We start from the raw sequence: 27,785 nt of genomic DNA, 5'->3' as shown, positions 1-27,785 counted from the left end.
CTATGAGAAAATAACTCTACTGTCAGGTAGGGGTAGAAGTTGACATATCATAAAAGAGACAATGAGATTAAAGCTATCAGTTAACAGTTAACTGCTGCCTCTCCAGCAAAATTCAAATTAATTTATAAAAAACAAACCAAACAAATGCCATGTTGGACGACTGATATAGTGTAGCACGTACTTCTAAGAACACAATCACTATTGATGGCTACCCCTAATGTTCTGTGTTCCTTTGGGGTGTTTTAAGCAGAAATAAAATGAAATCCTCTACAGTAACAGTTGGTGGATTAACAGGGATCTCACAGTAACAGTTCAGGTTTTAACAAATGAAAACAGACACATTTTCTAACAGAACTCATGTTGCCTTGACAGTTGTAAAAGTGTTCTTTTTCATTCATAGGGACGCCTCAATGCGGATATAGGGCCGATAGTCAAATAGCTGAATTGGGTTTGGTGACAATGGACAATATTGTTTAAATTTTTCAATTTTTTTGCTGCATTTAAAAAGATTTACACTTGAAATGTAATTTTTTTTTCTTTCAACATCAAGGAGAGGCTGGGTTTCATGTTTTCACAAGGGGTAAAAGTTTTAAGAAATGGCAGTTGGAGAAATTGATTGGTGTTAAATAATCCAGAAATCATATCAAAGTTGTTGCTTTTTTTCTTCCAGGCAGCATTTGTGTTGGTCTTCAAATACTAAACATTGGTAAGTCCTCCGTGGCAAATGCTAACAAGCAACCCCAGACGCAAAGTAGTTGTGATCAGCAGTCTGAGGCCACGTCCACACTAACCCGTTTTCAAATGAATCCGCATATCTTTTTCTGCGTTTGCACCGAGCGTCCACACTACACAGCGTTTTAGGGCACCGAAAACCAATAAGTTTGAGGACGGAGAAGTTTGAAAACGCCGCGTTTCCTGATAGTGCAAGCACGACAAGTATCAAGAGTAGTGTAATCGTATTATCTGTAACCAAGCAACCAATGTACTTCCTGTTTACACCGGCATGCGCATGCCCAGTGTACGTGAATAGTCACGTGATATTCATTTTCAGGGGAGCAAATCTGGACGCACATCATTTCGAAAACAATGCTGAAACGCATGTGTGGACGGAGATCTTAAAACCCTGTTTTCATTTGAAAACGAGTGAAAACGGGTTAATGTGGACATGGCCTGAGTGGCAAAAAAGTCACCATCAAAGTGGATGAAGAACATCCTTCCAACGACCAATGACAGGAGACAGAGTCAGTCACATTCAGGAAGCTCTGTGACACATCCTTCCCTCTCGCCCTCAGTCTGTCATTCTCTCACCGATCTTGGATCCAGCTGGCCTGATGAGGTGCATCGTCCAGGCCACAAGGAGGTAATGGAGGGTAAAATCCATGAGTCTAAGTGCTGGAGCCGACACAACATTCCTCTGACCGGCTGCGGGGGATTGGGATGGCTGCTGGCAGTCATGCGTACAGGCACACTCAGTGTTCGTCAGTGCTAATCTGACTGTGAGAGTGCAAACACAGCTGACATAACTCCTTCACCTTGCCCCAGTCAGGACCAGCTGGACCAGGACCAGGTACAGCTGGACGAACACGGTGTTAAAAAATCAGGCAACTTCTTCTCATTCGTCCACAAAATGATCATAAAAACAAATAAAGGTATGTGGCAAGTGAGGGCACTAATACATTTAACTCTACGCCTTTTAAGCATTTCGCTTCATTCAACGCCCTCTTTCTCATCGTCACGTACAACCGACGATTGCAGTTTTAAATTTAAAAACATTTAAATCAAACTAACTTTGTTAGGCCGAGCAAAAGGACACGGATTGGGTGAGAATAAGTATGCTCGTTAAGTTAATTAAGTTAATTATGCAAATCAAGGAGCCAGCGTAAATAAATGACTTATAGTTCCCAGCGGAACACGAACAGCAGTCTCCTGGGTGAAAGTCCTGTGCTTGTTCAGCTAAAACTGCCTAACCTTAAGTAATGCCCTATATATATATATATAGTATCTTCCAGCTTATTCCAATATTTATACTATGTATTATATACTATAGTATATACTACACAAACATATATGTAACCAGACAAACTGCCATGAACAAACACAAGCACTCACACAGTCTATGTACACTCGTTCTCACTAGCACAAACGATCCTAATCCACATGTACACACACGGTTCATGGCAAGAACTCTTAGTGTAAGTTTTTGGAGATCTCCTGATGTCTCTAAAGCTCGTTATAAATGAGTCCTAACTGTTCCAGTGGCAGGAAACACCCAGGAAAACGTCCACACCCCTGATGGTATCTCTCTGTATTTGTTTCCCAGACTTCCCATCAGCAGCCAGTGAAGCTTGCAACACGTCCCCAAGCGCACAATGGCAGTTAGATGATTACAAAGTCTTTTTTTCTTTTAAATAGTTTGTTGTTGTTGGTGCATTTTGCATTCAGAGAAGGACTAGAAATTAAATCTGTTCGCCAGTCAAGGGGGATCTGGAGCTCAGTGAATGGGGGCATAGTAAAAGAGCCCTGAAAAGCCATTCCTGGGACGTTTGTGAATATTCGTCGTCATGGCTACAAGCGACTTGAGTCAGCTCCAGGGTTCCTGCAGGGCAGCAATCCGGCTGAACTGCCTGACTGTAATCCAAAAGCCAAACACGACCCCAGCTGGACCAATGGGCCCGTTTCTAGAGTAAATTAAACTGTCATTGTGGACTAATGAAGAAGGAATTAATAAATGGTCGTCATTTTGAACTCCCAGCAATAGAAAAGACACAACTAGGATGGTTTTAATAACGTGTCCATTAATCATGCAGTTGCGACACTTTTAAAATAAGGGATTTTAAAGGAATACTTCACCCCCAAAATTATCATTTGTATATAAATTACTCACTCTGTGTTACTTGGAAATCTGAAAGAAAAACTTTGTTTTTTAATAAAAAACAAAAATAAACAAAATAAACATGCTGAAAAAAGAGATAATGAATAAAATAATCATGCTGTCTTGTTTAATTAAAAATTCTTTACAAATAAGAATGACACAAATTAATGATTTAGAAGGCCTTGAAAAAGAATAGATTGTGATTTGATTTAAAACAAGCTGTCAAGCCGAAGTTATACTTTACGACTTGGCAAGGGTCCACGTGACGGATACGTAATCATCAGAGGGGTGTCCTCCTATCAGCAGCATGTTGTGATCAATCCCCAGGAAGAGCAGCGGGCTTTGAAGTCAATTTGACATAGTGTTCAAACGGTGGAATTAAAACTTCCAGGTCCGTCCTGTGATACTATTGAGACCAAAAATACTTTTTCCCATAGACTTACAATGGGAAAGAGACGACTGTATATAAGCAGATATTTTTTTTTTTAGGTGAATTAACTTCTCGGTATACCACTTAAATAACCCTCATTTAAATCATTAGTTACTAAAAGTAGTAAAACGCACTTATAATGCAAAATCCAGAGTTATTTTCCTTCCTCTGTTCCACGTGAATGAGCCAGAGATCGAGGCTGGACAGAGGGCTGGGTTAAAGGTAACACTAGTGGGCTTTCTCTACGGGGTCCATCCTGAAGATCTGGGGTCATTTTATACTCGTATAACAAACTTTTTTTGGGCTTCAAGTGCCACTGAGCAACTTTTTGAAAAAAAGAATGAACGCTGTATCCAGTTCTCTTCATACATCCGTGGTCTCGAGTCGTCCACGCGGCCACGTTCTACTGTGTGGAACGCGTCCTCCAAGACAGTATTAACAGTACTACGGTGTTTGCGCCTATGAGTATAACTGAGGCTTTAAAGTTAAACAAACTCCTCATTACTGTTCCTGAAGTCCAAGCTCCAGTTTTAAGGTCTGAAGCTCACTCAGCAGCCACATGTGAACAAGTTCACGCAAAGACACGCTGACTCTGTGAATCCAAACAGGCCTTTCCCGGGATCAAACAACATCAGACTGATGTGACTTCACCCCCGCGTCCTTGAGTCATGGACCGTTTTAGAAAACTAATCAAAACCAAGGAGGGGGGTGCACGCATTGTCTCGCGGCTTCCTTTGTTATTCAAAAAAATGTCCCAGCAGCAGCAGCAGCAGCAAGTCTAGAGCTCTGGGATTGGACCGGACTGGGTCTGCCCCTGGTTCCTCATGATAACGGGGGGGCAGGGCTCCTGGGCTGCTGCAGCATCAAGCCGTGGGAGACAAGAGTAACAGAGACAGAGAGAGAGAGGTAGAGAGACACTAAGCTACAACGCTACAGCCAAGGAGACCGCAGAAAAACTCAAACCTCCCCCCCCCCGCCCCCGCCCCCCAAATCCCCAAATCTGCACAGCGAGGAGAGAAAGAAGCAGCAGTGACTAACAAAAGCATTCTTGGCTTTCAGTTTAAGAAGAAGAAGAAGAAGAAGAAGAAGAAGAAGAAGAAGAAGAAGAAGAAGAGAGGAAAAAAAGAGTAGGAGAATAGGTTGGGCAAGATCATTTAATTTAGGGAGAAAGTGAAGGAGAAGGGCGTGACAGGACGGTGTCAGCTCGAGATCATCATCATCATCATCATCATTTTCATCCGCCTCCAGATTCGAAGTAACGGATAGTCGCGCAGCGCTGCATGACGGATAAGAAGTGAGCATAAACAGGATGAGAGCGACTATGAGGATCACGAGGCTGCTGCTTTCACTCAGTGAGTACAGTTTGACTTTAATCCACAGCTGGGAGCGATGGTTCCGGGGGTGCCTTATGATGCTGGGACGTGGCCTTTACTATGTTATAGGTGTTAAGTATATTACGGGATGTCCGTGGTTGTTTTGTGGGGGAAGTGAAAGCAGTTGAAGTGTCTCCGTGCGGCAGCATCATCTAAACACTGCAGGGCATTACGGGAGGTTTAAAACCAGTCAACAGGTGCGCACTGACTGTTAGGATGACTGAGAAAAAAAGATGATGTATTAATTTAGAATTACTCCATTAAGATTAAAAGTTATGCATTTGAAATTGACAAATATAGCAATATAGAAGTATTCTAACAATAACTGCTTCAACTAAATAAAGTATAAAAATAAATGTAATTATTATTCTAAAGACAATGGCCCCTGTGAATGATTTTACTACATAATATGTTACATTAGATTTTTAATGCTGAAGAACGATGTATCGTATTCTATATGCCTTTTATCTACAGAGAGAGTAAGAAAGTACAGTGTTTCCCTCTAACAGGAGTAGAAGTATGAAGGAGCGTTAAATTGAAATACTCAAGTAAAATATAAATACATCATAACTGTGCTCCAGTACATGTACTTTCTGTCATGATGCAATCGAATGGCCCCTTTCTGTGTTATTTCATCGTATTGTTGGACTTGCTGGTGAAAGTGTGAGTGTCACGTCGTAGCTGCTGCAGGTGGAACTAGGTTGAACTACTTTCTATGTCGCTGAATTCAATCCTTTTTTATGTGATAGCAGCATTACATCACCTTTAAAGTGTTTTACAATACCTACCCAAATATTTTAGCAGTTTTTATTAACTCCACATCCCTGATTTCATTGCCTAAGATCCTTCACTGTATAATGTAGTACTATACTTTACTACCTCGTAAACGTTTTGTTTTTTTTAACATGTCATACCGTAGATAAAATCATATACAGCCGTTGCATTTACATTTTGATAACGACAGAAAGCATATACCACATAAAAGATACAAGTTGGTATATACGGTAATACTGCATATAAAATCAGGAGGGATGTTTAATACAGAAAAGCCTCGACTACTTTGTGGATAGGTTCAGGCTCTAAGAAGCAAAGAGAACACAGAAACGCTGAATGCCAGGCTTGAAACGTGCTGCACACCAGGGTCGCTGCCACTAACAAGCATTTTTTTGTCTCCGTCTTGCTTCTTTGTGCCTTCATTTGTGCACAAATTGAGGAGAGTGAAATCCTCTACATTGAACAGAACCCCCACACCCCTCACTTTTTCCCCCCCTCCTCTGCGCTACTGTTGACCTGTTTGGGGAGCACACTGTTGCCGTGTGGACTGTATGGAATCTGTAGGAAAGCAGTAATCGCACAGTAGGAGTCAGAGCTGAAACATCTGCCCCTCCACCTCCAACCAACCCACCGTTAAAGGGCTCCTTAAAGCCCCCCCCTTCCTTCACACACACAAACACATACACACACACTCGGAGAAAGTCCTCAAATAGCTGTGGACACAAGGAGCCTGAATAATGAAGCGCACCCCTGACCTCCCTCCCCGGCTGAGAGGCGAGGAAAGTGTTTTTCTTTAATTATGCACCTGCCGCTTTCTCGCCGCTACAGAATGTGTATTCAGATGGGAGGCCTCTATTTATTTTTATTTTTTCTGAGCGTGTGAAGAAAATATGTGACAAAGCCCCCCCAAAAAGAAGGCTTGTCAGCCCTTTTTTCTAAAAATAAAAAAAGCCTGACTATGGAGCCCACACTGCCACTAACTCCATGAAGAAATATTGTTTAGTTTTGGAAAAATGATAGAGCGATTTCAGAAAGAAGCAGACAGAAGGGTCTACAATATGTATTAGAAGAACAAATCCAGTATGTCAAACTGATTCAGCAGTGAAAACATGTTAAAAATATAAAGATAGAAGCTAAAGCTACAAATCACAGTTTAAAAGTGAGCCACCACATCACCTGGTGATCAAGACAGAAAAGAATGAGATTAAGGAACAACACTGTTTCTGTAAAAGGTCTTAATTCAATGTAACAATCATTAAAAAACTAAGTGCAGCATGTGTATACATTCAGTATACCTCCACTAGCTAGCGTAGCGTAGAAGTGCTAACACTAGTTAATGATGTGCTAATGTACTCTGCGTTTCTAAAACCTTGAGTTTCTTAATCAAAACCTGTGGAGCTATCATTATTATAAAGTAAAGGTTAATAATAATAATAATAATAATAATAATAATAATAATAATAATGTTAGCTTCAGAGGTTGTTACGTAGAAACACAATGTTTTAGAAACATTTTTTATTTATCGATGATAAGCACTGATAAAAGGATGGCCAGCTAACTTTAGGTAGTTCGTGAATAAGAACATGAAGACCGTCGCTGCCTGTGTGATAAATGTTTAATTTAATGTAATCTGTGAATCCATAACATGGAGTGTTTTTCGCAGTAGTGCAGATACCTTACACACCGCTGTCATCGTCATCAGTTTAGCGTCCCTGAGCAGTAGGAAATAAATATACCAATAACCTAAAAATAGCAGTTACATACCCAAACACAGATGAGAGTTGAGGAGGCAGCAAGTAGAATATAATAATTAAATGAAGAAATTAACTTACAGCTGCTGGAATTTAAAAAAAAAAGGCAGGTGACCTGAGACAATCCAAAATATAAGAATGTTAAACATTGAAAAATAAACTCAAGAACCAAAGATAGAACGTAGAAACCATCAACTAAAGCAGACAAGCTGACGCTGGGACAGAGAAACACACAAGAGACAACGACAGAATCACAGGTGTGGTAGAAAACAGGTGGGAAAAAGACAAAGACAAAAAACCCCAGACCATGACACCAGGATCATTCATAAAAGAGCAGCTTAAGAAATGTGAATCCAATTTTTCAGAGCAACGAAAACCAGCTGAAGTGACTCCAGAATCCCCCATCTTTGAATGCGCCACAAACAGCTCTCCTAGACAGGGCCCTATATGTGCAGGACTTCTTCTTAGCTGGTTACAATAACTTCCTGAAGTTTTAGCTGGTTGTCACGGCAACGACGAGACTTCAGGAAGTTACTGCGCCCCGGCCAAGAAAAAGTCCTGCACATATTTGGCTCGTGTTTTTCCAGGACAGATATGAGATTGGCATCGATCTCAAAGGTCTTGGCAAGAAAGCAAATCCAAAATGTTATTATTCAAGAGATATTAGATTACATGGGTTCAAAGCTACTCATGTAAAAGTACAAAAGTGGCAGCATATTTTTTTTTAAGCAGCAAAATTCTTTTTAAATTTCTGTATTAATGGGAGAATTGACATATTTGTCTTTCATCTTGAGTCTGTTATTACATTTAAGTTCTGGGGACAAAGTTGTCCAAAATGGGCATGTTCGACTGCTTCCTGCCGGTAGAATGAAAATGTAATTCCATAAACACACAGTTTTCAGTCAACCTCTCTTTGCATTAGTTACTTTTTAAAATGACATTTCCCTTTTTATCAACTTAAACGTTTTCACCTCTGAGGATGTTTCTGCTAACTGCAGCTACTTGCATCTGAATGTAGCAGGAATGCTCAAAAACAAAGATCCAAAGTGGTGCACCCGAGGTGAATCATCAAACGCTTCTAGGAGGTTTAAATAAACCATTTGGATCCTGAACTACAGGAAGTGGGAAGGATCATCAGTTATCAGTCCCCTCCAGGACTTCCTAACCCCTACGCAGACCATCTTTCTGGTGCGTTTGCTGGTTCATTACTTGTCCACTTCCTACAAGATAACAGGCAGCCTGGGTTCCCGGGCCGTCTGCACACCAGCGGCCCAGGGAGACACTGCCCATCTTGGCACACTCGTCTGGTGTCTGCGCTGGCTGGCATACATGGGAGAGAAAGGAAAACAATAGATGGAGGGGGGGAAAAAAACATGATCAACATCCCAGTTCCCAAGGAGGGGCGTGGCGGCCGGAGACGGCCTTGAGCCAGCCTCTCCCTCTCAGCCAACGGGGAAGGCTTTCCATCCGGCTGCACGGGGGAGAAACAGGCAGAAGAGAAGTGGGGAAATATAATATTTCCAGAGCAGGGTCGGTCCGATTTTTTCAATATACCAGGTAGCCATTGGTTTAGTATTGTGACAAGGTTCAGAGACATTATTTTGGGTATAAATAAGTATTATGAGTTATTATGATTTAGGAATATAAATTGTCTGCAGAAAAATTAAAGTTGTGTTGCTTCAACAAAACAAAACAAGTCCTGGTAGTTAAGAATCTTTAGGTGTGATTCGTAAAAAAGTGTTTCAAGCTAGATCAACTTAAATTTTTATGTGTCATAACCATGGGTTCAGTATTGTAATTAAATAAGGAGTTTACGTATGTCTAATGGATTCTTCACTAAACTAATGAAATGTATTTTAAATCATTGTTAGCCAATTAGCATTAAAGTTTGGTTTTAAAAACTTTGTCTTTTCTAATTTGAAGAAAGTTACATAATGGAGGCTTGTGTTTTACTAGATTTGTGTCTAAGATGAGACATTTTATGTCAAATATGGTAAATTCCAGCACCTTTTTTTTTCTCGAGATAGAGAATCCACCAAAGGGAACATTTAGTCAGGTTGGTGCATTCAAGGACCCTCCGATATCTGATAATTCACATAAGAAACGACCAACCTCGCACATCTTTTCATGACATCTGTCTGCTTGCTTTTTGACCAAAAAAGAAAAAATCTTAGCTCAAGGACCACTTACTAGCTATTTCTGTAGCTTTCATTTCACAGTTTTTAATCAGCGGATGGAGTTTGCTCAGTTGTTATGGGCATAATGTAGTTCAGTTGTAATTTTGCAATGTTTTTTCTTTTTTTTATATCATGCTCAATGTTTGTCTGCAGAGAATTATCAAATGTTTGATGTCCACGCCATCCTTGAACGCCCCATTAAATCAGTCCCTGCTTGTAAAAAAAACTAAACTTTGACAAATGCACTGTTTATTGTAATTGTTACGCTATCTGAAGGAAAATGTTCACTCTCTGCTAATAAATCTTCACAGCGTACTGGTGTCTGATGAAAGCAGTCGTATCTTAATCCTGGTTTGTTTTGGAAAATGGTGTGCAATAAGAAGGATTTGTAGTTGGCTCGAGTCTTTATGATTCATAGCAGAATTACTGCCATAGAGGAAGAAAACTTTTCACAGACTAACACCTGCAGCTTCTTCTCATTCGGTCAGTTATTGTTTCGTTTTACTGTTCAAACCCCTTGGAAATGTAACTCACATTCCTGACCTCCCTCGAGGACTCCTGAAGGTCCGAGGCAGCCTTTTTTTTAGGAGCCGTGTGTGTACGGTCCAGAATCCAGATGCAGTGGGTCTTGTTTTTAAAAGCCAGGTATGGCTGGCATGTGGACCTTGCCTTTCAGGGAGGAACCTCTGCTCTCTGTAAAGCTGAGCATTTCATCACTGTCTGACGACGCAGATAAAGAGCTGCTCGCCTTCACCTCTACTGTAACCTCGCACTCCCTCTCTCTACCCAGCATGCCGCGCTGCACACCCAGGTGGCCATTAATCAGGCCCGCGGCTGGTACCGTTGCAGACCTTCTCTCGACCTCCTCCTCTCCGTCATCCTGATCCTCCTCATTCCTCTCCTCCCTTCATCTCTTGCTCCGTACTTTCTCAGCACTCTTTTCATCTGCCTCATCACTTTGGGTGAACTCCCCTCACTTCTCCGGTTCTAGGAAAACACAAAACGGCTGCTGCTCCATTAGTGGTGGTGAAGTGTGTGTGTTTGTGCGTGCGTGCGTGCGTGCGTGTGTTTGTGAAAGGAAACATGCCTGCCTGCACACTGAGCCTCTCTTAAAGGATTGGTTCATCATATTTTTGTACTTACCTTTTATGGTATCTAGCCATGCAGATAGTTTGGTTGATTTGGGTGAGTTGAAGCTTTAAACGTAAGATGCATATAGGTGGGTTAAAGATATTTTTTCTTCTATTTTATGACAAAATATTTCAGTTTTTCATATTCCAGGTGATTCTCTAACATATTTTTTTGATATCCACACCAGCCAAATTGACCTGTTTTACTTGTTTTATGTATAATTTCCTATGTCATTCATAGGAAACTTTCATCTTTATAGATATATTAAACATTTTATATTTACTGTGAACCACACATCAAATGTCTCTTGGTTACTTTATCTTACACAGCAAGACAATTTTATATTTGTTACCAACAATATTTTCTTTATGTTTTATTTCATGACATTTTTATTTGTTTTTCATTCTGTTTACACTTTACAACTATTTAAAAGAGTATCTGCTACAGTCATATTTAGCTATAGCTAGCTAACAACAATGGTTATTTATTTATAAAATGTAGCTTTGTAACTTAGCTTAATATTTACTTAGCTTAGCAGTAGAGTATATCTACTCTAAAATATGCTATTTAGCAACTTAAGATAAGTAGCATGAAGTAAAGTAGAAAACTAGCTAAGTAGATATCGCTAAAATATGTTTTTTAGCGACTTAAGATAAGTAGCATGAAGTAAAGTAGAAAAGTAGCTTAGTAGAGATCTCTAAAATGTGCTATTTAGCTACTTAAGATATGTAAACTCACAGTAGAAAGTAACTATGTAGCATATTTTAAGAGATCTCTACTTAGCTAGCCGGCTTACACTACATTACACATTTGAGACACTCCAACTATGATAGTTAATAGTGTATCAATTTGATGATCCCGGAGTAGCTAGGTTAATTTTTGCCAACTTTCTTTGCTTTCATTGTTCATCGCCGATAGCAACTTTTCAACTCCTTATCGCAAATGCATGGTGTCATTTTTGTAAATATGTACAAATCATCACAAATCAAACGGTGATGATGATCACTCAAACAAAATACAGCAGAAAGACATAAGAAAGCATATTATAGTCTATCTAGCCTACATGTAAAGTGATTGTTTTTACATCACTAAATCCCCCAAAAAGTTATATTTCAAGGTTTTAAACATTTCAAAAAAGTGTTACAATCAACAGGCACAAATGAATTACTGTGTGAAAGCCCCACATCATAATGTAGAAGTAAAGTTATGGTGCCTAAATTAAAACATGCTCGGAGTGTTCACTGATGAACAGACGGATTAATAGTCCTATTTATTGATTGATAGATACCACACTGTTCATCATTTACAATCGTTATCTGTAGATATCAATATAGCACATAGCTGTTAAATACACAGCTGTAGTGTTTTCAGAGACTTTCCTGCTACCCTGTTGTTCATTTATCTCGGTGTGTGTGTGCATGTGTGTCATGGGGGGGGGTTACGGAGCTGTAACATTGAACTTTTACCATGGGCTCACCCCTCAGCTAGTATAAACACACATACCAGCCTGGTCTCCAAGGACGGGGAGTGTGTTGTTTGAGGATAATGTGCGCAAGGGTGCGAGTGTGTGTGTGGTCAGTCATTTCCATGCGGCCGTTAGATTTACGGTGTCTCGAAACCCCCTCTTCACTCCCCCCCCCCTCTGTCTCTCCTCCCTTTCACTTGTCCGTCTTTTATTCCCACCGAGTGTTTTTACATTCACAGCTCCTCACCTCCCTTCACGAGAGCGCACAATGTAAAGCAAAGACCCCTCCCTCCCTTTCCCCTCCCTGCTCCTTCCCCCCACCTGAGTCCCACAGAGAGCTGAATTACCTCTCTCAATGGGACGGGATGGGGGCAGCCCGAACCCCTGAAAAGGACCCGTCTGCAGCAAGGGGAGGGGGGGTCCTTGGCCGGCGAAGGGGAGTAGCCTGTTCTTGCATGGTCGCACGTGGGGGCCTTTGTGTGGCCTGTCACCAAGCTAACAGGGCAGCTTTGTCCCTGCCGCAGCTTTGGAGCGACAGCTACATTTATTTATTTACTCTCCTCCGTTTGGGGGGAGCAGCGCATGGTCATGCTCAGACGCACATCAATCTCGGGGGGTTACAGTTACAATATTCACCCTTAAAAAAAAATATATAAAAATCTTACTAGTATTGCTATTCTATTTTTAGTCAGTATTTCTTTTTATATATTTAGTTATTATTATTCTATTGTTTTTTTATTCTGATTCTGTTGTAATCTTCAACAGAAATCAATATCTCCCATAAGAATTTCCTTCAGGATTATTAAAGTTCTATCTTATCTTATCTGGACTGACCTCAATCGCATTCAACACCACCCAGAACACGGACTGTGAGCCGGACCGGATCACCTAACACCAGTGTAGGACCTGACTGATGCTCCAGTGGCTGAATGGGGACAAATGATACCCATGATATGAATAGTAATTGCTCAGACAGAGAGCTATAAAACTGTCCCCTCTGTCCCTTCAGTCTTATCCCAACATGGCAGTCAGAGGAAAGGGAGGACAATTCAACTGGTCTCCACCCTCTGGCCACACTGTTCTCGGTTCTCACCGCCAGCGGGACCCCATTTGGGGAGGGGCAGGGGGACAGAGAGCAACCTCTGACCTCCTCTGGACCTCCACTTAGTCTCAGTGAATACGGGCTCCACACCGTCACGCCACATAGGTTTACTATAGGTCCACCTTCAAAAGGTAGAGCTGGTCACTGGGGACAAACGGGAGGACATATTAAACTGTTGGCGCTAGTGAAACCTTTAGACTCTCTTTATACGGAGGCTGAGTTGTGCCATAAAGTGATGAATATAATTGATAAATCAACTTTGGAAAATTACAACTTATAATTATTTGGCTCAAATGCTGCAGACAATCGTCCCTATGGCTCTGATGATGTCGCATACCTAAACGAAAGTGAGGACAATAGAATCAACTGGCAGAATACCAACTTAAGTCCCTTGAGTCTACGCTTATACACCTCTTCATGAAGTACTACCCTGAGCCTTCCTCGTAGCACTTATTGTATTCGTATCAGTTTGTAGCACTTATTGTATTCGTATTAGTTTCTTGCAATTATTGTTTTCGTAGTAATTTGCTTCTGCACTATACTTTTGCTCTGGTTTATGCTTTTAGATGCTTGTTTAAGAAAGGAGATGCACTTATGACTTCTGGTGACTAGTAGTTCTCTTGAATACCTATGTTGAATACACTTCCTGTAAGTCGCTTTGGATAAAAGCGTCTGCTAAATGACTGTAATGTAATGTAATAAGTGTTTCCTGTCACTGAAGTGAGCCAAGAAGCAGAGGGAAGAGCCAGGGAAAGGAAGGCAGGTCAGTTCTCACACCCGCTGCTGTCTGACCCTCACAGGTCCCACCGGAGAAGGTCACACCACGAGACAAACAGCGTAACAACAGAGACTACGCTCTAAAGTACAGGTGTAGAGAAGTAGGAATGGGCTCCACACATTCTGAGCAGACTAAGGTCACAGAGTTCAGGGCCCAGAGAGGACGTTCTCAAAGCATGGATAGAAAGTAAACAACTTATTTTTGGACTCTATCTAGGATTAATACGGACGTCATGCTGACATTTAGAGTAACTTGTTACTTCTTAAGTATCAACTTTTGCTAGTTTGGTTCTGTGATTTGATTAGAATGAAGTTACTTTCAATGTTTTTTTGTAAGCAGAATATGAGAGAATAAAAAAGGAGGACACAATCTTTCAGTAGATAACATAATGCTTTTTTAAATAAAATGCTACATAAGTCCTTTAAAAAAGGTATTTTAATATTTACTATTATTTATATATGTTTATACTACTTAAAGCAGTATTAGATTTTTCTCACCACTTAGGGGCAGTGAAACAAGCTGTGAACGCAACATTGTCGCATGAAATGAAGTCATTTCTACCGTTGCTATCTAAATTAAATGAAATAATGAAAAATCCCTTCTTATAGCGACTAAGCTGCATTCTCAGTTACGCTATGAGAGAAACGTATTTTCCTACGGTTTACGGTCGCTGTTTTAAACATGTGGTTAACATCGTGAACTGAATAGAAACAAAACACAAACATCACGGCTTGGTGTAAAATAAGTACATTTGTTACATTATTGAATTTATGGATGTGAAGTAAAATTAGTCAACATTGATTTCCAGTTTCGTATGGGACACAAACAGCGGAAAACAAACACTCTTTTTCCAGGGACAGTGCAGTTCCGTTGTATGGTAACTTAATTTTGTATGAAACCAGGCTGGCTGGATTGGTTGCTTGACCTTTGTCTATCTAAGTTTTTTTTTTGCTCAAAACAGCTGCCTGCTGCCTTTCACATTACATATAATCATTTCATGGATTGGTAATTGAAAAAAACAACTAACTATTGCAGCTTTAGGTTATTCAGCTCACAAAATTTACTTCTAATAGGTTACTGTGCTAATTCTAATAAGAGTGATGTTATTGTCAAAGTCATTGTGAGTCACTCAAGTAAACCTCTTTAGACGACAACAACAGGGAGGCAGTGTGTGTGTGTGTGTGTGTGTGTGTGTGTGTGTGTGTGTGTGTGTGTGTGTGTGTGTGTGTGTGTGTGTGTGTGTGTTTCCAGAGGCTGTGTGGTGAGGAATGAGTGGGCGATGTAAAAACAGCCTTTCGCTCTGATAGCAGTAGCTGTCAACCGCTAAGAAACAGACGCTTCAGTGACAGCTCGGGGTCAGCGGGGGTCGCACCAAAACAAGACGCCACACCTGGGGGAGGGAGGAAGAGACAGCAGGGTGGAATGAGACGGTGATTAACTGATTGCGAAGACATCTCATAAAACAAACAAACTCCTGGTAGATAAAGTAGTGTTAGCAGGAAAGATTTGGTCACTGCAACAACACAGTGTGTCAATCTGCAGCTCTGCATCATTTTTGGAAAACAAACGCTGAACACAAACCTCAGAGGACTGAACTTTGATCAATCAGAGGAGTCCTCTGAGCGGAGGACTCCTACAGCTGTACTCTCTTAGTAATGGCGTTCGCTGTAGCATGCTGAGGGCTGATAAGTGACGTGTCTGTGCTTTTCGGAGACGGGACAGCCTCGGCTCCACCGGCCTCCACTTGACCTTATCTGCTAACTCCTGACACCGTCCATAACGCTGCATTCACTCAGACTTGGAATTTGCACGAGAGGAGCTTGCAAGAATACCATGAATGGTTTGCGTGGAAATGTTTGTGTTATATGTTATAGAATAATGTTATTATGTACAAAGCCGTACATGCTGATTTGATTCAACCCTTGGATTATGATCTTTTTTTGTGAGATTTATAGGGATTACGGGATTATTCTTGCTGACTGAAGAATTTGCTGTCATAAATTGAGTTTGTTGTAGGTGTCCATTTGATGGTGACTAGTTGGAGAAGATGTTTTTTTTGTAAACTTGAAGATTAATTTAATTTTCTTAATGTCCACAAATCCCATGAAAAGACAAAACCATACCTGTATACCATCTTCTTCCTGCGTGCCCTAGAGCTCCATTAAAAACATTGATAAAACTAGAGCACAAAATGTGGATTAATCCGCCGCTGAAAATAGTCCTTAAGAAATGCACAATTTCTTTCTGTTTGAGTCAGGATTGTTAAAAGTGACAAGTTGTTTAAGATTTTTTTACCATTACAGGGAACTAAAAAGAAAAGTAAACTATGTATTTGTGAGGTGCATTTAAAGATTTAGTCCTCAGTAAGAACCAATGAGCTTGGAGCTAATAGCCACAGTTAGGGTAGGGATGTAATGTAATGTAATGATTATTGAGAGACGGACTAGTACTAATTGCTGACTATGATCTTTTCATAAGTTTTGTTTACAATAAGAAAAACATACAATAGCCTTGTCCTTTAAAAATGTAATTCCCATCTGGGAAAAGGAACGCAGTTTATCGCTATCCTCCATCTATTGTAACCTAAACAAGGCAGACTGTTGCGTGCCCTTTTAATATGCAGTATTTTGAGAGTTAGTTCTTAACTATGTGGGGGGGGGGGGTAAGGCCATTGTTTTCTGGCAGTGGAGTCAGGCGAGGATTGTTCAGGGGCCACTCAAAATGGGGCCGTGGTCGCGGGTGTGGCGCTTCCAAGTTTATTGTGTGCAGCATCCTGTCCTGGTCGCTATAAATAGAGCGATGGAAGAAGACTGAGCGCTGCGGGCCGAAGCTTACAAAAAACTCAGGACATCCATGAGCAGAGGTCGACGTGGTTCAGACTTCGGACACAAGCTTTGACTTAGACTATTTAAAAAAAATACCATTATGATAAATTAAAGCTGCAAAAGAGAAACACATAGTCAACATACAACTTTATGAGGCGGTAGTTTGCCACTGATTGGTTTGTTTTCTACCCATTTCGCATCCTGCAGTGCCTAATAATCATGTTTTTTTTTCACACCCTAGGCTTTCTTTTTCTCAGCGTCTGTTCAAATGCGGACACCCAGACTGCGGGGACTGGTGGTGGTGCATCCGGGACCGTTCAGCCTACGAAGATTGATACAGTAACTGTTGCTGGAGCGCAACAAAGTGGTGTGACTAAACCTACGCCGGCACCAACATCCACAAAGCCAGCTGCTGCAGCAACCATGATCGCTATGACCACCAAAGCCAAGCCTACAGACAGTTCAAATCCTGCCCAATCACAGGCACCCACTGGCACAAAGAACACACCCACACCGGCCATTATCTCCTCAGTGACTGTGGCGAATAAGGCCACTACTGCTGCCACTGCTGCTGCCATTGGGACCCCTAGCCCACTAACGACCGTGACCCCAGCTCAAAGCAGCAGTGCCTTAGCCGTAACCCCCAGTGCCACCACAATGAAGATGGCAAATGACAACATTACCAGTAAAACATCTGGGCTGCCCAGCAACGTGGGGACAACCGAGATGACAAAGGTCTCAACAGCTGCCCCTCCTTTGAGGCAACAGTCCACTACTCACACCACCATCACCACCATCACCACCAACACCAACAACACCACCAACACCAACACCACCAACGCTAGCCAGGACAGCCAAGGAGGTGAGTTCCCTCTGTGAATCCCCTGATTATCCATCCTGAGAACTACACACCTCATGATGGGGATGACTGAGGGTTCATTTCAAACTTTTAAAGGCCTAAGTCACCCAAAACCAGATTGACTAAATAATAAGTATATTGTAGTATTTCTTCAAGTAACTTTATTTAAACTGGTTGTTTCATTGAGATAAAGAAGATCATTTGAGATCATGATTTCAGTTTGCATGCCAGCTTTTTCAAAATTACACTGAGATGACAAAAGAGTGTTGAGTTGCTTAAAAAGTGATGTCACAGACTGGCTCAGAGGGGCGTGCATCACCAGAGGTGTGGACTCAAGTCATGTGACTTGGACTAAAGACATGTGACTTGGACTCAAGTCAGACTGGAGTCATACATCTACTGACTATAGACTCAAAAAAAGATTTGCAACCCGTACTTTAACACCAATGACTTGTGACTTGTGTTACGAATCAATTCATCTTCTGAATCGACTAACGTTAACCCTTTTCACTTCCAGCAAGTCCTCACTTTATGTGAACCGGTCTGACAGCATCCAATCGGGTTTCAGGAAAAAAACACAAAAAACTAACGTTACGTTACTCTGCGCCAGTGAGAAAAAAAATATATTACAAAGATTGTTCTGTTCACGTACAAAAACGCTGGTCAACAATAATGGAAAAGTTGCAGGCAGAAAATCACAGATGGAGAGGCAAATGGCATTAGATTTAATGAGGAGCCCCTTATAACACTCGAATTTCCCCCATGAGGATCAATAAAGGAATATAATAATAATAACTTGTTAAGGACTTGAAACTCAAAGTTTAGGACTTGGGACTTGTCAGTCTTGACCCGGGACTTGAGTGCAAAGATTTGAGACTTACTTGTGCCAAATGATCAACAATGATTTGGTCCCGCCTCTGTGCATCACTTTTAGGGGGACAATGTGTTTACTGTTGTCGCATTGTTTCTGGTCCAAGGTGCCGAGAAGACAACTGTGACGGCTACAGGCTCCAATCAGATAAAGCCGAGGGCCACGGAGCCGTCTGGGAACAAGGTGACCACCAACACCCTCTCCACCCTGACCAAGGCAGGAGCTCATGTCCCCCAGACCTTTGGTACCAAAGCTGGCCCCATACCCCCGCAAACCGCCACTACAACAACAACCACAATCACCACCACTAGCAGAACCAGCAGCACCACCACAGCGGCTCAGCCAAATACGTTTCTGGTAAGACACAGTGTGACGAAGGGGAACAGTTAGAGCCAGTGTGTTTGGTTGCCTTCACTTTACATTAAAATATTACAGAATGCTTTCGACTGATATACTTTTTTTATTTTTTTTACAGTATTCTCTTAACGGGCACGAGGTAAGATTTATCTTTATTTTTGAGTTTTGTGTCCTTAAATCTGTTTCAGGCATCAGACTGTTTCCATTTAGCCAAACAATACATGTGACAATAAACACAGTTTGTTCTCTGACTCTCATCCAGCCTCGGCTATTGTCCTGTCCATGGGAGGCAGGCCCACACCCTTTCCACTCCTTTCTCCATTGACATTTACTCCCCAAAGTTAGAGAATAATTGTTCAACATCCTGCAGAAAGAAAAACAACAATAAGTCATGTTTTATTTATGTATAAGTTACGGACGCATTTAGTGACTTGTGTTGAACTTCTGCTTATGTAGTGTTGTTCTTAAGGTAAGAAAGTATGATGTACTTGCCATCCTGCTTCAGAAATCCATTTACAGCACTTCGCAACCAGTGTGTAGAGCTGACTATTAATTATAAATATGCAACCACCTTCCTAAGGGAAGCCTCACTAGAATTAACCTCAGACAATTAAACAAAATGATCGTCAATTGACTAAAACTCTGCGGACAGCACAGCGGGTGTAACAAGTAATATCAAGCCATGGGAATTTGATAACCTGACACTTCTAACAGTAATCGTCAGCAGAATCAAACTTCATCAAAGGCAACAACACAGAGAGTTATAGACAATATAAACTCCACAGCAGCTGCAGCCACAAAAACATATAATACAGCTAAGGAGAGACTGCATAACATACCCAGTCCACTCGGCCTCTCTTTTCCCACCGCACTCACCAAATTAAAAAACTTTGGAGCTGAATGAGGCTCTGCAGGCACATCGTGGACTGAAGGAAGAAGTCACTGGAGTATCCACCATGTGTATTTTAGGATTTAGTACATTAGCCAGATCCCAGCATGCACCTGTTGGTTGGGCAACATCCTAGGTGTGTTTGATTTGGGTCACTTAGCGTGCTAGCTGGGTGGTGCGTTAAATCACTAACACAGGAAGATGCAAACTTTTTTTTTTTTTTACTATGCCAAAGTGCAATAATGCTAACCATACCCCACAAGAACACGACGCTTATTTTTTTGCACCTGCTAGACCCCGCACAGGTGCTAGACCCTCCTTCAGAGGGCAGACACACCAGCAACTTCTACTATGCTGCAACTGCTGACTTATCTCCTTTCTTCAGTTATATTCTAACACGGTTTATCAGGACCTTTTAATGTGACTTTTGTTTCCAGTCTGTAACGGATGGACTCAAAATGAAGTGAAGTAAGATAAGATAAGATAAGATAAAATAAGATAATCCTTTATTAGTCCCGCAGCGGGGAAATTTGCAGGATTACAGCAGCATAGAGTTAAAGTGCACACGAAGGACATAGTAAAAGAAAGACAAGATAAAAATAAAATGAAATAAAAAAACAAGTATTATAAATAAGCAATAAAAAAACAGCAAAAAAATCCACAATAACTGAAATATTATATGTACAGACAGAAAAACTATTATAGCTATAATTGCACGGTGTATTGGGTGCAATACTTGTGAAAAAAACGACTTTAGTGAAAGTGTTTTTTAACTACCAGTAACAAGAATGTAACTTGTTACATCCACCCCTGGTAAAATGTTACATTCACTGGTCAGAATGATGAACAAAAACTGAAAAATAATACACTGACTTTTCATTCAAAGATTTACAGTAAACTAGTAAGTGATATGAAAGTTTAATTAAGTCAATGAGCAGTGTCTTCACAAAGGACAAATGTGAAGAAAACACAAATACTTCCCACCACTAAAGGAGGCTCTGGGTGGATCCAGCAACAGGAAACAGTGAAGCTCGCTATAAAAAAAGGATTCCAGTCACTGGGTGGAAAAAGTGTCTTTAGTGGGAACCCTTCCTGCCTTTCACTCATTTCCTTCGTTCCCACACCTCTTTCAAACACTCTCTCTGACGGCCTACACAGCTGCCCTGTTCTATAACACACCAGAAATACTCCACACATCACAGCATAGGAAGATATGACATCATCTGTCACTTTTAACCTTCCTGTCCAAACTGTGACAGCATGGTAGAAGCTCAGCGACGGCTCAGCTCAGAGCCATTCATGGAAAAGTAAAGAAATTTGATAAATATATTAAAGGCAGAGATGTTTACAAATGTGTCCCTTTCACCATCAGAAAAAGGAGGAGAAAGATCTGGTGGAGGTGTGCAGGCGGCTGATGGTCAATTTTCAAGATGGGAATTGCACCCTGAAATGGCAGAACTACAACGGCAAAATGTTTGACTATGTGAAGATAAATGGCAAAAGTGAGACACCCTCCTCACTTTGGAAAAGTCACATTGTTCAGATGGAATTAGTGGCAAACTGAACTTTCTATCTGCTAACAAATACATCTGAATGTTTTACACAGTGAAGGCCAGCCTTGCAAACCAGTACTATGAAGAAATCACTAAGGTAAGGGTTAATACAAGGATGGTATCGTCAGCATATCGAAACACTTGCAGAGTCAGTGGTGCAAAGTCCTGCAGCAGGACACTGACTGGTGCTCCGCTGTGAAGAGAAGTCATTATCTGATTGTCTTCTCTGCTTAAAGGAACCAACAGGTAACAAAACCCTGATAGCCATCCTGGCCTCCTGTGGCGCTCTGCTGATCATGATCGTCATTCTCGCCGTTTGTGCCTCCCACCACCGCAAGCCGTACAACGAGAACCAGGTAGGTGGAGCGTTTCCTCGGTACAAAACAACCAACAGGGGCTGATCCTCAAGGCGCACAAATTGCTTGCGGTTTTCTTTTGTACTATGTGGATAAATAGTGTTACCTCTGTACCATCCAGTGGTACTATATGATTGATTTTCTTTCTATACTAGTGTTACAACATGAGCAAAGCTGTTCTCAACAGTACACTTAGCCTTGCTGAACACGTGCCTTGTCAAACTTTCCCATTGATTAGCAGATTTATGCATGAGATTTATGCATGAAAATAAAGAAAAATGCAGCGGTAAAACGTAAAGAATGTCAATGCATGGACTACACACTTGTTTAAAGGTCCAAGTTTCCCAACCAAAAAATTACCCATGTTCTTGTTTCTTAAGTCGCTAATGAGGACAACAATTTTTTTAAAGGAGTGAGAAAGCTGCAGCTTCAATTCGGGCCGCAATGTTATTCCTCGCCGTCAATGTTTGTCCACTAAAATTGCTTGTTTTTGCCACTGATGGACTCAGATTGTTATTATAATTATGGAAAGAACCCTAGAAATAAAACCTTTTTCTTTTACCTTTCCCCTGATCTGCTCTGTCATTGCCTGTTTGGCTCATGGAGAAGTCTTGTTCTTAAAATCTTGCATCGCATCCACATTGCAGAATTCGTTAAATATTTAGCCTACGCTTTCTGCACAACAAAACTTGAAAACACCGTCACTCCTAGTTCAAATTCTCACCGGATTTCTGAACGAGACTTCTCCTTGAGCGAGACTTGGTCAGACCCAATAACAAACAGACGGATTAAAGTGAAAGGTAGGGTTCTTTCCATAATGTTGTCAGACACTTATAACAATCTTAGCCTTGTCAGTGGCAAAAACAAGCACTTTTACTGGAAGTACTTTGTTGCGTTGTAGCGTTCTTGCTAAATACTGGACCAATTTCCAAAATGGTTGCCCCCATTAGTCACTTACACACAAAAAGCATGCAAATATTAGGAAAATTGAAATAAGTTACCCGTTAACATAAACATGCAGTATCAAATACAAATCCATTTTTGTAGAGACTTTGTCCTTTTAATCCCCGCAGCAGCACTTGACTGAGGAGCTACACACGGTGGAGAACGGTTACCACGACAACCCGACGCTGGAGGTGATGGAGGTGCAGCCGGAGATGCAGGAGAAGAAGACGGCGCTGAACGGAGAGTTCAACGACAGCTGGATCGTCCCCATCGACAACCTGCTGAAGGAGGACATAGCGGACGAGGAGGACACGCACCTGTAGAGACGACCAGGACAAAGGAGGTGGAGGAGTCAGTGACAGAACAAAACAACAACGCCAAAACATACAAAATAATCCACACACTGCTCCAAGACAACCCTTATTTTACACTCCTGACCCTGGGGGTTGTCCCTGTAGCTAAAGAAGACTTTCCTCACAAACACATGCTTCCTATAGAACAGCCAAGCCCCCACATTAATGCAGTCTGTCTATCTGATATATTTCTACTCTAGTTTGGTAGAAAAATTAAAAGAGGATTAAATATATCAGACCCTTTTGGGATGAAGTAGCAATCAAATTGTACGAGGTGGCCTTTAAAAAAATCCCCTAAATCATTCAGTGTTGTGCCTATACATTAGTTTTTATAGAAATAAAGGGCTTTTTACAGTGCACAATTCAAAATGACTCATTCTAAAAACTCAAAGTTCCTTTTCAAAAAAAACAAAAAAAAACAGATTTGATTTGTACACAAGCACCTGTAAATAAAGTATTTTAAAGATATTTTCTGCGAGCGAGGAAGAGTCAGGGAACCCAAGGAGGAAGAAGCTGTCTCCACAGTTCTAGAGTTACTGACGTAGGTGACCTCGGGCTTCAGAGCGTCCTGGTAATGTCCGCTAGTGTGGGTGTCCGCTGAAAGGTGGCGAACTGGTAGACTGTTCATTAAGAAAGAGAATGAATCGAAAATAAGACAAACGAAGGGTTTTAATCCATGATGCTAATAATAATGAGGCGAGGGTGTACGGAATGCCTGAGGGGGAAAATCACAAGTTTATTTTTGTTGCGCTTTCTCTAGACATGACATGTTTTCATGTGATTACAAAATAGGAAAACATTTCCAGCTTCCTTAATAAATGCGGCAATCTGAAATAGGCGATGTGTAACCACGGTAACTCGTGCCAATCTCATGTAACCAAACGACGATTTGTGTGAATCAGAAAGTCTGACGTTTTTTTATAAATATAGATTAAGCCTAGTTAAACCTACACCTTCAATCGAAGCGTTATTGACATTAAATAGCTGTCTGCCATCGTCTTTTGTCGTTACCGCATTGCATTGTGGGATATTTATGCCGCAGCTCCCAGTGTAAACCTATTGTAATATTTAACCAGATATAGTAAGCAATTCACATACTACTGGTTCAGACATACTGAAACACCTCTCATACAGTTTTAGTTCTAAATAGCATGTTATAATGGAAGTCCTTGCTTTGTCCCCTCTGGCTTCCCATACATGGAGGACATCACTCAGAATTTCACTTTTTTTTTAAAATGAGCTTTACCTTCTTTCATTCAAAATAAAAATCACATTATTACTCAACTTAACTGATAAATCTCATTTTAGGCCTTTTTTTTTGTTTTTACTCAGTATTTCTGTCAGTTATTAAAATTCATGAGCAATAACAGATACCCTTGATTACTTAGGTAATTGTACATAGGTATTGACTAGGAGCTTTTAGCCAGTTTTATAACAAAAGTAAAACAGGAAGTTGAAACTTCCAGATATGCATGCTGTACCCGTTTTGTGGTCACATTCAACTGGCCTAATGAAAACGCCTTTAAAGCAATTTACTAGACAGAAAACTTGGGAAATGAAGGGAAATTGGACTGATGCTGGTTTCGTGTTTAAAAAAACCGCCTATGAAGCCGACACTGTAAATAGTTTTTGTCCTCTACGCCGTCGTTGCTGCTGGAGGGATGGAGTCTGGTGATGATTTTAAATTGTCTGACCCTCACAGCAGACCCGGGCACATTTCGTTTTGGATTCTGTTCAGTTTGAATAATTTCCTTCTTTTTAAACCTATTAAGTTAATATATATATATGTACTTATACACAAGTGAATCCATCACCTTGAGCACTCCAATCAACCTTTTGATTGCATATTTTTGTTATTTTGTTTGTGTGTCTACAGTTTCACTTTTATTATAGCTGTGATGTTTTCACCAAAGTACGTTACCAGTATTTTTATGTATTTATGGAATGTTTGCCGCTGAAGGCAAACAACAGGGGTCTGACACACTGGAAGCTGTAAATTGTTGATCACCTTGGTGGTCGTGTTGTTCTACCTGTTCAGATTTGATAAATAAAAGGCAGTGGTTTTCTTTTTCCACTCTGGTCCTGCAGTTCTTCTGTTCTGTGCAGCCGTCCGTGATACCGTGCCTGGCCACTAGGAGGTGCAGAAACACCACGGAGACGGGAGTTAGGAAAACCTGAACAAAATACAATCTTTATTTATTATGTACATTACATACAATGCAATACTACAAGGCTTTCTACACATTCACTGTATCCACAGTAGTGCTCACTGATCTGAGAGTACCAGCCTTAAAACTCCTGAGTCCCACCCAGGGGTCAAGAGAAGGGCAAGATGGAAACAAAAAAACAACACAAATGGAAAAAAGAAAATAACATTCCATCCATCAAACACTTGTGGACGATATTTACCCTAAAATAGCAAAAAGAAAAGTAGTATTTGGCATTGTGTTTTTTACTTTTTGTTGTTTTTTTTGTTTGTTTTTTTTTACAAAAAGGTGCTTTCAATTAGTCTTTTTAGACACAGGTTTCTTCTGGCACAAAATGAAAAAAAGAAATGCTACGGTAAGCATGATGAGCTCTAAATGCTGTCAAAATATCATAAATAAGGAATCCTTCGCATTGCTTTTTCAATCATCAGATATAGGCATTCTTTTTTTGCTCTGGTGTCTTCTTAAGAAAAAAATAAAAATTTAGCGATCTGTATCCATGAACAGACGCTACAGAACGTAAATAAACGCGAACATTTTAGGAGTGGAAAGCTCTCTGTTGTAGTGTAAATATTTTAAAGCAGGGCAAAGAAAGTGAGGAGGTGAGGCCTCTGGGCTGAATTCACCAGACAGAGTGCATTCAAAGTAAAGCATCAAAATATTCCATTCCAAGCTCAAGGGACACTCAAAGGGCCATACCACTAATTGTTTTTTTTGCTAATTGGTTAGCTTAGCATAAAGACTGAAAACAGCTTGCCTGGCTCATTCCAAAAGTAAAACAAAATCCCCTCTGAAGCTCATTGATGAAGACGTTGTATAAGAATGACAAGTTGTAGTTTTTATGTACTGGACTACATGGTCGGCCTGGGGCAGGTAACCAGACTAGCCAGTCTACATGCTTCCCCTTGTGTCCATTCTTTATGCTAAGCTAAACTAAAATGCTACTAGCCGTAGCCTCACATTTAGTTTACGGTCATGAGAGTGGTGTTGATCATACCGAAATAAACTGAAAACTAACAACTGCTAACAGCAAGGCAGGAACCACACTTAAGGGACAGTTCACCCCAAAATAAAACTAAAAATATTTTTCCTTGCCTGTAGTGCACAATGTATTTTAGATTTTGGGGTGAACTGTCCCTTTAAAAAAAAGAACACATTCTCCCACTTACAAATGAAACTCTAGGTCACTAGAATACAGTCAGGGCTTTTGCAACTACAGTCTTCATTGGCCTGTTATGACCAGAAGCTAATGGTGGCTAATGTTAGCGTCACTGCGCGACATCACAGAGTCCGTTCACTGACTCTTCTCGTGCTACATAGGCTCACTTTAATTTCACACTACAAGACTTTTAAAGATATGGCCTTTTTACCTGCAAACCACCAGTTCTGTCCTGTACCTTCAAAATAAGAGCATAAAAGGTGGATCATCATCCGATAAAGAGGGAATCATAAGCTCGTGTCTGATCTTAAAGTCCCAATTAACACTGAATGACAATCTGTTTACGTATGTGACGCTCCAGTCGAAGTAGTGTTTAGACCCAATTCAGCTCTTTTGTTAATGATGTCCTTCGTCTTCAACGTTCCTCAAGCTCATAAACAGGGATTGCACTGATCCTGTACACAAATATTATGTACAAATTGAGGTTAACAGTCGTAGCAGATGTGCCTGAGATGACAGCGAGTGGCGTAGTATTCCGACCTAGCACGGATTGTTATCAACGTAGCGCTGGGAGGGACAATTGTGTGTTCGCTCCACCTGACCTATGACCTCGGTCAGCGTCCGACTGGTATCATGGAAGACAAAAGACGAGCAAACTGAGTGAGTGGTACTGTGAGAGAGCGGCGAGTGCCAATGAGCATGGACCCCCAACATCCCCCCCACTGATGATTGGCTGACAGCAGAGATTTGAGCAGTATCTGAAATTAGCTCGACTGACAGCAGGTTACCTCAAACATCACCCTTACTTTTCCCCCTGTCCTTTCATACGTAGGGAGACAGTGTGGATGTTTAGAAGTGTTGATGAATGAGGAACTTCTCCATAGTCAGAGTATTACTACAGTAGATGGAGTTTGGAGAAACAAACAGGAGTACCAGAACAGGAGCAAAGTAATGTTCTGCTGTGGACGTATTTTAAACATCTTAAAAGAATCATTATCAGTTTATGTGTAGACTTTATTTAGAATATTTTCACCTCTTTACCTTGCTGTCAGACAGACCTTTTTGACGCGGAACTGAAGCGGTTATCTCGGATCTCCTCAAAACCACCAGACTCCTTTGATAAGGATTTTCATTTTATCTCACAGACCGAAGGAGTTGCTGGTCTACCGCTGCCTCGATCACTTAGTTAGTTAGTTAGTGTGATTATGTGATTTTGGTAAATCTGAATGAGCACTTTAAATCACCAAAAAAACACAACACAAACAAAGTTAGCGATCTAGGCAGCAGTAGACCAGCACAACTCCTGTGTTCTGCCATGTATAATTAAAAAATGTTTTTGGCTTTGAAGACAGCACCGATAACGGCTGTAACTCATGCTTGTTTCTCCAGACTCCATCTACTGTAGAAAAAACACTGACTGTGGATAATTACCTCATACAACCACACTTCAAAACATCAAAACTATTCCTTTAACTCTGCTGTACCTTCACAGATCTAATGAGGCGGACTTTGTGGGATTTTTGTAAAAAAACAAAAACAAAAACAAAAAATCATCACA

At 40.9% G+C, this 27,785-nt stretch overlaps 1 protein-coding gene across 1 annotated transcript; it reads left to right on the top strand.

Annotated features, from left to right (window-relative positions):
• The first annotated feature begins 4,293 nt into the window (after nt 1–4,293).
• Nucleotides 4,294–24,933, top strand: podxl (podocalyxin-like). The gene is made up of 8 exons (XM_054624947.1): nt 4,294–4,654; nt 16,920–17,540; nt 18,515–18,765; nt 18,884–18,904; nt 21,027–21,156; nt 21,261–21,304; nt 21,444–21,563; nt 22,637–24,933. The coding sequence occupies exons 1-8, from the start codon at nt 4,612–4,614 to the stop codon at nt 22,829–22,831; spliced, it is 1,425 nt and encodes a 474-aa protein (XP_054480922.1). The 5' UTR covers nt 4,294–4,611; the 3' UTR covers nt 22,832–24,933.
• The last annotated feature ends 2,852 nt before the right edge of the window (nt 24,934–27,785 follow it).

Source organism: Anoplopoma fimbria, chromosome 23, assembly GCF_027596085.1.
Source record: "Anoplopoma fimbria isolate UVic2021 breed Golden Eagle Sablefish chromosome 23, Afim_UVic_2022, whole genome shotgun sequence".
NCBI classification, from domain to species: domain Eukaryota; kingdom Metazoa; phylum Chordata; class Actinopteri; order Perciformes; family Anoplopomatidae; genus Anoplopoma; species Anoplopoma fimbria.
Note: the sequence above shows the minus strand (reverse complement) of the source record. Positions and strands in the feature narration are given on the sequence as shown.